Source organism: Suricata suricatta, chromosome 17 (genome assembly GCF_006229205.1).
Source record: "Suricata suricatta isolate VVHF042 chromosome 17, meerkat_22Aug2017_6uvM2_HiC, whole genome shotgun sequence".
NCBI lineage: Eukaryota > Metazoa > Chordata > Mammalia > Carnivora > Herpestidae > Suricata > Suricata suricatta.
This window is the reverse complement of record NC_043716.1, coordinates 36,396,002-36,410,068: the sequence shown is the minus strand read 5'-3', so window position 1 is coordinate 36,410,068 and position 14,067 is coordinate 36,396,002. Positions and strand designations below refer to the sequence as shown.

Genomic DNA, 14,067 nt, shown 5'->3' with positions numbered 1-14,067 from the left:
AACTAGTGGCCAGCCTGGAGTAGACCCCCTAATCCTCCATGTCCCAAAGTAGTGGGTGCAGAGGACCTGGGGGAGGGGGGGGGGGGGGTGGCTCAGTTCAGCTGTCCTTGCTGCAGGAGGTGCAGCTCGGAGCCCCAGGAGGCATCATCAGAAGGAAAGACGGACAGGGCTCGGAAATCCTCCGCCTGGCTGGGTCCTTGGCAGATGGGCGGGTGGTTGCTAGTGAAGAAAATTAACTAGCCATGATTTCTTTCTCAGCGCTGGCGGCTCATGACACGATTCTTCCCATGCGGATGTCCTAGAGCTGGAGTAGGGCTAGTTGGATTCCCTCGGCACCAGAGTGAAGAATTGCCATTTGAGCACGATGCCACGGAGAACATTCTCTGGCCCATCCTCATACCCCTCCCCCTCCCCTAGGGGAGCACTTGGCATCTTCCAGCCCAGCGGAGCTCACAGTCCCTCTCCTGGGTCAGCCGGTTGTCAGTCTCTCCTAGCCTCTGGCAGGACCCTCCTTTCTGCCCTTTAGTGGTCACACAGGAGGTATTGGCTAAAATCTGCTGAAGTCCACCTTCAGCCCAGCCTCTCCCTGCCAAGTTTAGGCCCCTCCACAAAGGAATACGAGGCTTGTCTGTGAATGAGTGAAACTCTCCCCAGAAGACATTGGTGTGAATTCCTTGAATTCTCAGCAATTTCATAGCCACTTAGAGTCAAGGGGATCTTAGAGTTCATCTGAGGTCATGCAGTCCATCTAGCTCCCTACCTGCACACATCTGGGCAGATATGGCTTTGGTCCTGGAGCTGGGTCAGGAGGAGGGTGGAGATGCCACAGAATACCTTCCCTTCCTTTTGGGAAAGGAATAGTCAGGGGTAGAAGGGTCTGAGTCCTGATCCCACAGCTGCCTGGTGCGGAGGAGGGCACCTGCCTGGTGGTCTGGATCACCGCCACCCTGGGAAGTTAGCTCCCTCCTCGCCATCATCAGAGAGCTGCTATTGAACAGGAAGAAATGAAGAGGAGGGCTTGTCTGTCAATCCCATCATACCTCTTCCCTTTTGGTCCCCCTGCAGGTGCTCCAGTGGGTTTGACCGCTACCGCCAGGAGTGGCTGGCCTACGGCTGTGCCCAGGAGGTAAGAGGCTCAAGTGAGCCAGGTTGTGGGGAAGGGTAGGGCTGCCAGCAGACCCCTCCCCCCGTAGCTCTTAACAGGGCGGCTTTGGTTCTTGGCGAAATTCTCCCCTCCATCTGGGACTTGTCTCTCAGACGGCTCTGAGCCAGTTGGACCAGACTTGGGAGATTTTAGAGGGTTCTGTGGGTCCCTGAGAAAAGCCCTTCGGGGACTGGGCCCTGAGTGGCCAGCTCTCCAGGAGCTGTTTTAGCGCCTGCAGACAGTATGTTGGGCATGGTATTGGCCACAGCTGGATCCTCTGGGAGGCCGGTGACATTCTCGGAGCAGCTGCCCTGGCCCTGGCCCTCAGGCTCCTCGGGGAGGCCGTTGTTCTGGGAGTGAGGAGGGGACCTCCTATTTGGAATCCCATACAGGTTGCTCCTCACTGCTGATGTTCTCCAGAACACTCAGCGCTTTGATGCTGGGCAGGGCATCCTGTTCTTACACCCACACAGGCAGATCCATTCGTCCACGCGTCCTTTCTCTCTCTCCCTTCCTCTCTCCTTCCCTCTTGCAGTGTGAGCACCCTGTGTGCGCCCAGCACGTCCCTGCGTGTGCCTGCACTTGACCTGCCTCTCACAACTGGTGAGATAGTGAAAGTGCAAGGCCCCACATTAAAAAAAAAGTGAGACAGTGCGAGTGGGAGAGGGGCGGAGAGAGAGGGACACATAGAATCTGAAGCAGGCTCCAGGCTCTGAGCTGTCAGCACAGCTCGAATGTGTGGCTCGAATCCACGAACTGCGAGATCATGGCCTGAGCCGAAGGCAGATGCTCAACCGGCCGAGCCACCCAGGTTAAGGCCCATTTAAACATAAACCCCCAGACCCCACGGCTGTGCGCTCACCACTGCCTATTTTATCAGTAAGCCTGGATGAGCTTTCTAAGGGCTTTAAAAAAATCTGGCCTAGCAGCCTACTTCTGATGGATTTGCTTTATTTGTTTAAGATTGGCATCTCAGCTCCTTCCTTGAGGAAGGATTCCAAGCAGCGGCCAGATAAATTGCCCTGGGAGAGAAGACGTCTGCAGGATAAAGTGGAAGGCTTAAACGCACTCAGGGCCCAGCTTCAGTTAGTTTACCGCACTTGAACCAAGCACGGGAATCTTAAGTTTTCTGGCCGCTGAGGGACAAAGGTGCCCTCTCCGTCCTCCCGTTCGAGGGCTCTTTTCTGCGTAGCGTGCCCGCCGGTGAGGCGTCCTGTCCAAGGTGTCGCTGGGTCTCTCTCGCAGGCAGAGGACAGGACGTGTGAGGACTTCCAGGACGAGGGCCACTCCTCGTCCTCCCCCAACAGCTCCTTCAGCCCCTTTGACAGAGACCTCACCACCACCTCCTCCTCCCTCTTCATCGACAGCCTCACCACCGAAGGTAAGGCCTGAGCCCCCACGGGGGAAAGAAGCCATGGGGAAGGGCTGCCGCCCTGGGGGCATCACGATGACTCCTGCAGAGGATTAGCTCAGGGGGTAGGAATCGCCTGACTTTCACAGATGAGGGACCTGAGGCTCGGGGAGCTGGGCTCACCTGCTGGGCAGAGAGGCAGAGCCAGGTTTCCAACAACCCGACCCCAAGCCTAGACTCCAACCACTGTGCTGGCCCATGTCGGGACTGGGGGATGGAATTCACCGCCTCGAGAGGAGGAAATTACCGTCCCGGCCCAGTGCCAGGCATTTTATAGATATAGTATACCTCAGTTCATCCAGGAGCCCTCCTCGCAGAACCCGGGGGTCTCATCAGCCCCTGCAGCAGGTGTGAGCTCAGGCCACACACTCAGACGTGAGAGAAGATTGCCAAATTTTTCTCGTGTGGTGCTTCTGGCTCTGAACCCTCACTTGGTTGGAGTGGTGGACCTCAGCTCTTCTGGGGCTTGGCTCCTTGCCCCTGTGTGGACAGAGGGTCAGAGGGGGGCAGCTGTGTCCCAGAGGATTGCTGGTGACCCATGCCTGACTCCTCAAGGGTCTGGCTGTCCCCAGAGACTTCGGCCGTCCTCAGGCCCGGGGGTCTTGAAGCTGTCAGAGGTACCACAGAGCACCTGGGGAAGCCTTGTGCAAGCCCCCCCAGATTCTTTGGCCACCATTGAAAAATTCCTCTCTCGTAATTTTTTCAGTGCATCACATCTAGGTTTTAGCCCTTTTTCCTTAGCTCAGACTGAAAGACGTGGGCTCTTACCGCCTCCACGGAGCCACATAAAGGGACAAATGGAAAAGAGGAAAGGAGAAAAGAAAGAGCCAAGCGTTTAAAAGTATTCAGCCACAGTCCCATTTTGTGGATGTGGAAGAGGGCCCATAGGGGCCAAGTCGGTTGCCTGGGGTTACGTGAAAGGTAAGTGGTGGAATGGTCTTTCCCTGGTGCCCCTGGCTTTTCTAACTGCAGCCTAAAGAACTGGAGAGCCAGACCCGTGGATCTGGCCAGAGGGGAGTCCTAGAGCAAAGGGAAGAAAATGACAGGTGATCTAACATGTCGAGGGACCTGACCCTGTGCCAGGTAGGGTGCAAGCATGAATACTACTGGGTCCTCCTAACAATCCTGCGCGTTAATGATGTTATATCCCCATGTTATAGAAGAAACACTAAGGTTCAGGGAGGTCAGTGACTTGCTCAGGGTCACACGGCCAGGAAGAGGTGGAGTCAGGTCTCATTTGGCTCAAAAGCAGCAATCTTGCCCCTCGACTGCTTTTCTTGGTGCCGAAAAAGGATTTTTAAAGGCCTTTGTGGATTTCAGGGGGCTGGAGAAATATCGCAAAGGGTGAACAAACAAGGCAGATCGGGTAGCTCCCATGATTCTAAAGTTGCCCAGAGGGAGCTGGGTGAGGCACAGGTATGGTCAGCAATGCCTGGCTGCTGCTGGCGGGGGGTGGGGGGAAGCATTAAGTGTATTAACTGAAAAAGGAACAGGAAGAGACGGGTTGCCCTCAGGAAGTTAGCGATTCAGTCCAGGAGTTGGAGTCTGTCTTGGGGTACAAGGAGATGTGAATGAAGGGGATACAGCTAAAGGGACCAGAGGTGGAGAGCAGAGGAGACAGTGGGAGCAGGGCTGCTGGAGGTGCAGGGACCCCTCTGGCACCAGCCAGGCACAGGAGCAGAGAAGGCCGGGGGGCGGGGGGTATGGGGGCTGGATTTTAAGAGTTGTTCTCTTGCAATCGAATGCCACCCACTGAAGTGAACCAGAAGGACCTCTGAGTAGCAAGCAGCCGCCACGAAGCCCGTGTATTTTATGACAAGGAGAGCCAGGCCCTGACCCAGAATAACTGTGCATAATCGAAGGGCTCATCTGATGAGCAGCTGAACGGAACACACCGACAGCAGCAAGAAGTGACAACTAACTCAGAAAAATGACCACACATTCAATAAACATCACACACATTTGACTCTACGGTAGTCCATTAATTAGGGAGCCAGTTTGCTTTCCATGGACCCCCAACAAGATGGCGGCCGGGAACCAGCCCTTGGTGAGTGAGAGAAAAGCTGCTGTGGGCACAGCGTGGTCACCTTCAGTCAGGCTGTAGGTGGCACTAGGTCTTTTTGTCTGCCAGTGGATATGTATGGACTGGGCTATAGCAGATTTCCAATGGTCTAGATTAGAAACAAATTGATTTGAATCAAGTTAATTTTCCCAATGATGTTTAGGGAGACGTTGGTCAGTTAGACTAGCCAATTCATTGTTTTCTGCTTGCAGTAACAAAATAGACTCAGAGTTGTTTTTAAATCCCTTATTGGGGCACCTGGGCAGCTTAGTCAGTTAAGCGTCTGCCTTTGGCTCAGGTCATAATCTCAGGGTTGTGGGTTCGAGCCCCACATTGGGCTCCGTGCTGACAAAGTGGAGCCTACTTGGGATTTGCCTCTCCCTCCTTCTCTCTCTGCCCCTCCCCCACTCATGCTCGCTGTGTCTCAAAATAAATAAATTATAAAAAATATTTTTTAAAAGCCCTTGTTTATGGAAATCCCAGAAAAAAACATCTATTATAGGTCTACAACTTTCTATTTGTTTTGTTTTACTTTCATGTTTTTGGAGTGCTTTCTAAATTTAATTTTTATAATAATCTCATAATTAGATGATGATTTATTTACATGGTTCCAAAGTCAAATCTACAAAAGCAGGTATATTCAAAGAACTTGACTTTCTAGTTTTCTCCTCTCCACCCAGTCCTCTTTTCCCTATAGGTGGAACAAAAATTTTTTAATGATCTGTAGTTTATTCCAGCATTATCCAATGTGTGTTGTTTTTTTTTTTTTGAGTTCTAGTGGACTTCTGCTGAGATAAATTTGCAAAACCCAAGATTTGATCAACCATCTCTCTGAACTTTAAAAACTCAGCAGAGACTCTGGTCCATACATGTGTATATACAGCATGGCACCTCCCAATGAACACAGAGACCCTGGAACGTTTGCCAATTAACAGAAAGCCAATTCTCCCCTCTCCTCAAATGCTTTCAAAATTCTGAGCCCCCACTGTTCACTTCTCAGTGAAACTGGCCTTGTGGCTAGGAACATTGGAATCCTAGCCCATGTTTATTGAACAAAAACTATATTTCTTCATGTTTTAGCTTCTTTTCAAAAAAGGAAAGAGTGACTTTGTTTTTACCCTTCCCCCCACCATTGGATAAAATGCAGTAGCCTGTATCTTAATACCCCAACCCCCCCAGCTCCCTTGCCCTGCCCAGCATCGGCATCATCTGCGGGAACATTTAGACCCACTTCTGCTGGAAGCTGTCAGCTGTGGAAGGACAGAGTCTAGTTGCCAGGCTAGCTCCCTCCGACCTCATGAGCTGTTACAACCTTGGGTGCTTAACTCTTCTCCCCAAAGACGAGTTTTCAGACTAGAGTGATTTTCTTTGGGAGTTTTTTTTTTAATTATTTTTCAGGATATAAACTACAAGCTCACCAAAGTCCCGTTAACTTCTTCAAACACTTGTCTGACTTAGCTCCCACGAGGCCAAAAATTTTTCTCGACAAAGGGATTTTGCCAGGAAATGAGTCCACAACAATCATTTTTAAAAATTTTTAAATGTTTATTTATTTTTGAGAGAGAGAGACAGAGTGTGAGTGGGGGAAGGGCAGAGAGAGAGGGACACACAGAATCGGAAGCAGGCTCCAGGCTCTGAGCTGTCAGCACAGAGCCCGACGCAGGGCTCAAACCCACGAACCGTGAGATCATGACCTGACCTGAAGTCTGGCACTTAAGTAACTAAGCCACCAGGACACCCCACTACAACAATAATTTTTAAGATTGATGTGATTTTTGTGATATTTCAAGATTTATTGGAAATGTATAGCACTGCAAGAAGCCACATCCAACGCACTGGGAATGTAAATACGTTGGCTGTTGAGGGACTCACAATCCAGGGAAAAACTGGGACCCAATATGTTACAGAAACAGATACCAAAATGCAATGAAACAACAGAGGAAGACACACCCACCTGTCCTCTGGAAGTGACAGGGCCAGGATTGGGGTGAGGCAAATGAGCTCTCCACTCAGATATAAAATTTAAGGAGGTACCACAAAGAAAGCAATAATCAACATAAATAATATTTTAATGCAATATTTATACAAACCAAAAATTAGGGGCATTTGGGTAGCTCAGTTGGTTAAGCACCTATCTTTGGTTCAGGTCATGATCTCATGGTTCATGAGTTCAAGCCCCGCGTCAGACTGTGTGCTAACAGCTCAGAGCTCAGAGCCTGGAGCCTGCTTCAGATTCTGTGTCTCCTTCTCTCTCTGCCTCTCTCCAGTTCACACTCTAGTCCCTGTCTCTCTCAAAAATAAATAAACATTAAATGTTTTTAATAGGGGTGCCTAGGTGGCTCAGTCGATTAAGCGTCCGACTTCGCCTTGGGTCAGATCTCACGTTCGTGGGTTCAAGCCCCGTGTCAGGCTCTGTGCTGACAGCTCCGAGCCTGGAGCCTGCTTCTGGTTCTGTGTCTCCTTCTCTCTCTGCCCCTCCCCATCTCATGCTCTGTCTCTCTCTGTACCAAAAATAAATAAAACATTTAAAAAATTTTAATGTTTTTAATAAAAATTTAAAAATTAAAAAACAACAACAAAATTAATGCCAAAAATTCCACAATGAACATCATATCAAAACTTCAAATAAAGACAGAATGCGACCCTGCTTCATTTTGTGAGCTAATCCCAGGCCTACAGAGGGCATTTCCGGGGTGGAGGGGGACTTTTGAAAGAGGAATCGTGAAGGGGAGGAAGGTGTCTCCCGAAGGGGAAACAGTTGATGCAGTGGCTCAGAGGTCTGAGAGGTCTCCAAAGTCTGGGGAGCCTTGGGCAGCTCGTTATGGCCACTGCCATGTTGTTGAGTTTTGGCAAAGGACAAGAAGAAAGAAGGGAGGGGACAGATTGTGAAGAGCCTTGAACATCTGTAAGCAAAAAGAAGCCAATAAAAAGCTTTTATTGTATTTTTTAAAGTTTATTTATTTTTAGAGAGAGAAAGAGAACAGAGGAGGGGCAGAGAGAGGGAGAGAGAGAATCCCAAGCAGGCTCTGCACTATCCGCACAGAACCTGATGCGGGGCTTGAACTCACAAACCTCAACATCATGACCTGAGGCAAAAGCAAGAGTCGGATTCTTAATCCAGAGTCCCCCAGTCAAATGACATGGGAACTGGAGGCGCAGGAGGGGAAGAGGAATGAAATATACTTTACAGCCACACACAGTGGATTGTTCAATTTGTTTCACATTTCGGGGCTTCAAGCAGTCATCTTCGGTCCTCTAGAGCATTCTCCTAACGTGGAACTCTTGCTTCCTTTCCCCAGAGGAATCTTTGGGGAAGAATGGCCAACCACTGAAACTTATGTAGAAACCACAGGACACACACCTTGCAGTGTTGGCATGAAATCTGTCCTTTAAGTTGTGTGTGAGGAGGGCGATGGCCTTCAAGCAGATCTGAACTTGTGACACACCCCTTCCTCAGCTTCCTGGTGCCTCGTTAGGAGAAGGAGAACGTGACAAGTCCTCCACGTGGCTTTGCAGGCAGCCACTCCCCACCCTCAGCCTTATCTCTTACCGTCTCCACCCTCCAGCGACACCACTGCTTTTTATTTCACTGACTCTGGGCCTTTGCTCATGCTTTTTCCTCTGTCTGGAACCCTTTTTCCCCAGCGCCACATCTCACCCCTCCATCTTGACACTCTTTGTCTGGGTGAGGCCCCCAGTCAGAGCCTCATTATGCTGAGTTTTAATTGTCACTCAGTCTCTCCGCTTGCTAACTCCCTGAGGGCAGAGACCATGTCAGTCCCCAGTGGCCACTCCCCAGTGCTCTCCTCAGTAGTAAGCATAACACTGCTTGGATGAATGAACACAAGACTAAGAAAAGTCAGCTTGTTGGACTTCTATCATTACACTGCTGTGTGACTTTAAGCAAATTACCTCCCCTCTCCGTGCTTCCGTTTCTTTGCCTCTAAAATGAGGGAGTAGGGGTGCCTGGCTGGCTCAGTCAGTAGAGCATGCGACTCTTCATCTCAGGGTTGTAGGTTTGAGCCCCACCTTGGGTACAGAGATGACTTAAAAATAATATCTTAAAAAACAAATTAAATGAAGGGTTGGACTAAACCTCCCTAAAGTCCCATCTGGACCTAAATGATCCCACTAATCTTACGCCTTCTCTCCTTCTCTTTAAAGACGACACCAAGTTGAATCCCTATGCAGGAGGAGATGGTGAGTACTGAGCTGCCTTCCACTCTGGTCAGACTCCCTGCACCTTGGACCGCCCCTCACCCCCACTCCCCCACAGAAGAGGGTGCATCGGTCACCTGGCCTCTTTGCTTCCATTCTGAGGTGCGGAGGAGGGGAGCAATGGCAGCCTGAGCTCCCCAGACCTCCTGCTGGGCTCCTGGGCAGGGGCTCCTAGATGGAAGGCCTGTGTCTAGACACTTGTCATCAGCCAGGAACCTCCTGTAGACCTGTCTTGAATACTCACTTCCCTGAAAGCAGCGAGAGGAGAGAAAGGCTGAGCTAGAGCAGGCGTGGCCGTGCGGGGCCTCTTGGCCCCACGGGCCTCACAGTCAATGAGGGGCGGACGCAGCTTTTCCCACATCAGGTTTCCTTTGGTTCCCAGCAGAGAGTACACAAAAGCTGTCCACCCCAATTTTTTGTAGGGCGCCAGGAGTTGGGGTCCTTTGTTCCCAAGATCACCTGGGAGGATAATCTCTCTGGTGATGTGCCGTGGCCCACCGCCCCTGCCCTTCGCCCAGAGCCGGCTCTGGCCCTTGCCACAACCACAGCACTGGGGAGATGAAAACACCTTCCGACTCTGGGGACTGGCAGGTTGTTATCCTGGGTTCCCGCAGGAGAGGATAGGCTATTAAAGTGGCATGATTCGATCCAGTCTCCCATCAGAGGTGAAGCCATTCCTGCTCTGTGGGCATCGGGAGTGAGTGTGTGTTGTGTCTAGGGCAGGGGCCGGGCCCCACTCCCCTCACTCTGCACCATGTGCTCATCAGCCCAAACCCTGACCATCAGGTCACCAGGGTCACTTTGGGCTGCGGGCTGACTGCCAGGGCAGGGGAGGCTAGCTTGGGGGGTGTCACCTCAGCTGTCCCACCTGTTGGCAGATAGTGGCACTAAGCATGCATAGGAGTGCCCTGAGGCCATGTCTCTCCTTAGGTTTCCTTTGCTTGCAGGGAAAGAGGGGCTATGGAGGACAACAGTTGGGATGCATGCAACATCTCATTAAAACTCCCCACTTCCTGTTGATTCCCATGCCCCCCACTAGCTGTGTAAACAGGATTTGACGGGCGCCTGGGTGGCTTATTCATTTAAGCATCCGACATTTGATCTCAGCTGAGGTCTTGATCTCAGGGTCGTGAGTTCGAGCCCTGTGTTGGACTTCACACTGGGCATGGAGCCTACTTAAACAAAGAAAAAGGATTTGATATTTCTTTTGTTTATGTGCTCTTCTGTCCTTTTCTACTTTGTTATCTCCACATCCCTTTAGGATAGGGAGCAGAAACAAATAGCCACCCCAAGTAATAAGGGAATATAGGCTTCTTGGTGATTGGCTCCTGTGTGTCCTTGAGTAAATCACTTTACTCCCCTGTATTTCCATTACCTCAGCTGTACAAGAAGGGGTTGGACTGGATGACATTCCAGCTCAGTGGTCTACGGCAATGCTCAGCCTCCTCCCTGGGACATATTTCAAATGCTCAGGACATTCTCAGAGATTGCCTGCTGGTATATTAGCCCTCGGAGGACCTGGTTCATTCTTTTATTGAGCTCCTATCACAGGGCCCGCCATTTTTTCTAAGAGCTAAGGACACAAAGATGAATGAATATGACACTGTCCTTGCCCTCCAAGAGGCCACAGCCTGGTGGTGGACAGTGACAGGTGAAAATATGGTCATCATAAAGGCTAACACTGAGGTCATCCAAGATACCAGCCCTGGTCCTCAGCTGTTGATGTGAATTATCTGGTTCTGACCCTTACAATAACCCTAGTAGGTAGCCATTATTATCCTTCTTCCAGTGAGACACAGAGAGGTTATAAAATTTGCCCAAGGTCACACAGCCAGTTAGTTAGCACACCCGGGATTTCAATGAGGCAGCCGTATTCCGGGTCCGAAACTCCTCACCATCTCCTACCGTTGGAGAATTCTTTAAAAGCACTGGTGGTAGGAATATTGGAGAAAACGTCTCTTGTGCTTCTTTTCAGGAATTTGGGCAACTTTTTAGTGATTTTGGAAAACCGTCTGAACCATGCCAAGGGCAACTTAAATGCCATGCTCATGACTCCACCCACTCCTTCCCCACCTTCTTACGCTTTTCATAAGCAGACCCTGAGGTTCTGCTGGATTTCATCTCTGAGATTTTTTCCGAGCCTGGAGCTTCACGTCCCCGCCGTCCCTGCTCCCCTGTAGCCCCTCCCTACCCTAATGGTCTCTCCTCAGGCCTTGAGAACAACCTGTCCCCCAAGACAAAGGGCCCCCCCGTGCACCTGGGCACCATCGTGGGCATCGTGCTAGCCGTCCTCCTGGTAGCAGCCATCATCCTGGCTGGGATTTACATCAACGGCCACCCCACCTCCAACGCTGCGCTTTTCTTCATCGAGGTTAGTGTTGACTTTGGCCACAGCCCTGCCGTCTGTCTGCCTCTGCCTCAGCATTGCCCCAGACACCGGGTTCCCGCCTCTCCCCACCTCATCCCCCCACATGCCCGACTCCTGTTCCCCCCTGAGGAAACTTCATCGACTCCTTCCTGGCACACCGCACACTGACTGGTGCCCTTTTAGTCCCTAACCCTGAGCGCTCCCCCACAAGTGCAGCACCCTCCTGTCCTGTTGAACAGCCAGTCTGCCTTTGCTCCCCCATTTGGGAACTCAGAGGAGCCCCCAGAGGAAAGAAAGAGAAATCACTAGGGATTGTACAGCCCATCCTTAATGATCTGTGGTCTCCCAACCTCATATTTCAGGCCTGGTGCTTTTTCAAAGCCATAATGGAACCAGGATCTCTGCCTCTTTGCCTGCTCGGGGGCAGTTTTAGGTTAAAATTGACAAGGCATGATAATCCCAAGGGTTGCTCTCTCTGAGAGCCTTTGTTGAGGATGCTGTGGTTTGGAATGTCTCAGAATTCAGAAGAACCAGCTCAGAGCGCAGCTTGAGAAGTAAAGGACAGCCCCCTTGTCTCTGGGCCCCGGGCACTCAGCAGCTCCGCCTCTGTCCTCCACTCTCAGTCCCTGCCAGCTCTGCCTGTGGTCCATTAGTGCTGCCTCTATGCCAACAGTCTCCCCCAAAGAGGTCACAAGCCCACTGACCTCATCAGTCAGAGGCGCAGGTGGCAACCTCTTCTTTGTTTAGAAGCCCCTTTCTTGTAAGCCCTAACTGGTCAGTCTGAAGTATCACTCCGGAAACGGCAGATCCCCAGCCCCAGGGATGTTGATGGAGCCGGTCTGAAGTGGGCCCAGGAATCTGCATGCTTTCAAACCCCCCAGCTGACTCTGCTGCAGGGCCTGTCCTGTCGTGATTTTTCCAGAACCTCCTAGATCGTTCCATTTCTCGCCTCCTGCCTCACTTTTCAGTCTCGGGACTCCACACAGTATGTTGCTAAGGCTCTTGCAGTCCTGCAGTCCATGTCATGAGCAGTGAAATACCTCCTCCCAAACTCCTCAGGCTTCCAGGAAGATTCTCTCCCAGCAGTTGACAGATCACAGTGGGGAGGTTTCTGGGGAGGAGGGCTCTGAACCCTACCTGGCTCCCAGTAGGCCCCCAGTGCCCTTGTAAAGAGAGTCTCGGTGCTCAGCACTGCCTCTGGGGATGTGTAGGTGAGGCCGTGCCTGCTGACTTCTGTGTCTGTGCACTCCCCCCACCCCCCACAGCGGAGACCTCACCACTGGCCAGCTGTGAAATTCCGCAACCACCCCAACCATGCCACCTACACGGAGGTCGAGCCCTCAGGCCACGAGAAGGAAGGCTTCGTGGAGGCTGAGCAGTGCTGAGAGCACCAGGTCTCCCCTTGGAAGGATAGGAAAGAAGACCCCCGGGACCCCGGAAAAGACCGGTCAAAGCAAAGCAGAGAAGCGACTTTCCTTGGCTTCCTCTGAACATTTCCTGGCTGGGAAGATGAAGATGAGTCTGTGGCTTGTGGTGACAGAGCCACAGTTTGGCCATCACATACCATATGCTGAAGCAGGGGGCAGAAAAGCAACCACATGAGGTTTTTAAGGATCAACAACCAAAGTTTATCCTATTTTGACATAAGGGATCTCTTTCCCCTTGTGGGTCTCTCACTGGTCTCCTGGGGTGGTACTGTCCCAGAGGCGCCTCCCGCCTGGAGATGGCCCGATACCCTAATGCCCCTCCATGTGACACAGAGAACAAGACTCTAGATGGGGGCAGCCCCATTCCAGGGTCCATAGACTCCAGAGCTGGTCCTCATGGCTATGGATTCAGTGTATTTAGCCCCAGCCTCTGTGGTTCTGGAAGTCTGAAGAAGTTCTATCCATCTGTTAAGCCCAGGTACAGCTTTGTATGGGAGGTTGTCATCAGAGGAAAGCCAAAGGGGAGGAGGCAAAAAGAAGTGGCGGGGAAAGTTGCATTTACTCTCTCTGACGTATCCTTTCTGCTGGCAGGCAGTCCTTCCGCCGCGAATGTTGTGTGCAGCCCGTGTCATGGGCTTTACTCCAGCTGCGGCCCAGCCTTGGCCTGGTGAGCTGTGCTGTGCGTGGCCGCGTCCACAGTGCGGGGCTCTTGATTCCAATGACATGTTCAGTGGCCATTGAAGTCATGTCCTGGCCCATCAGTGCCGGCAAGTACCTTCAAAGGCAGGGCCTGCCAGACTAATCTTTTCCTCCTCTGAGCTGAATGTTTCTAGTAACTACAGAGAAGAAAGAGGGTAGCAGGACGGCTTCTTGGAAGCCTACTCAGTGGGACCTTCAGCTGGATTCTGTAGAGGAGCAAAGCGGCCGGAATGGAAGGTGGCACAGGCAGGAGGGACTTTCCATGCAACCTTGACCTGGAGAGTGGCTTCCATCTTTCCAGCTCTGGAGGAATCTTTTGGAGCAAAGAGCTAGGCTCTCAAACTTCACCTGGTTTTAAGGGAATTCTGTCCCAGGGATGAGTTGAGGCTGCTTCCTGAAGAGCCTTTAACCTTGAAATCTATAGCTCAATCTCATTCAAAGTAAAGAATAGCAGCAGCAAATAAATGTCAAATCAGACTCTGCTTCGCCACGCCCTTTTATGCGCATCACTGTGTCACCCAGGAACACTGCAAAAGAAAGAAGTTAGTCTAAGTACAAGGCCTCCTAGGTGGCGGTAGGGAGTCTGCCAATAACCAGACACATGCAAACACTTGACCCAACGTTTCCCAGACGCTTCGTGATTTATCCTCAGTGGGGCCGCTATTGACAATCCAAGTGGGGAGAAAATGCTGGGTATATATATATATATATATATATATATATATATATATATATATA

At 51.2% G+C, this 14,067-nt stretch overlaps 1 protein-coding gene across 1 annotated transcript in view; it reads left to right on the top strand.

The window, feature by feature from the left end:
- The window catches only part of PLXDC1 (plexin domain containing 1), a 60,467-nt gene extending 46,656 nt beyond the window's left edge, over positions 1-13,811 (top strand). Inside the window, exons 10-14 of the mRNA XM_029927552.1 lie at positions 1,066-1,126; positions 2,390-2,525; positions 8,782-8,817; positions 11,046-11,206; positions 12,469-13,811. Of these exons, the coding sequence (XP_029783412.1) occupies positions 1,066-1,126; positions 2,390-2,525; positions 8,782-8,817; positions 11,046-11,206; positions 12,469-12,588 (514 nt within the window). The 3' untranslated portion in view covers positions 12,589-13,811. The remainder of the gene's footprint in view (positions 1-1,065; positions 1,127-2,389; positions 2,526-8,781; positions 8,818-11,045; positions 11,207-12,468) is intronic.
- Positions 13,812-14,067: the final 256 nt, after the last annotated feature.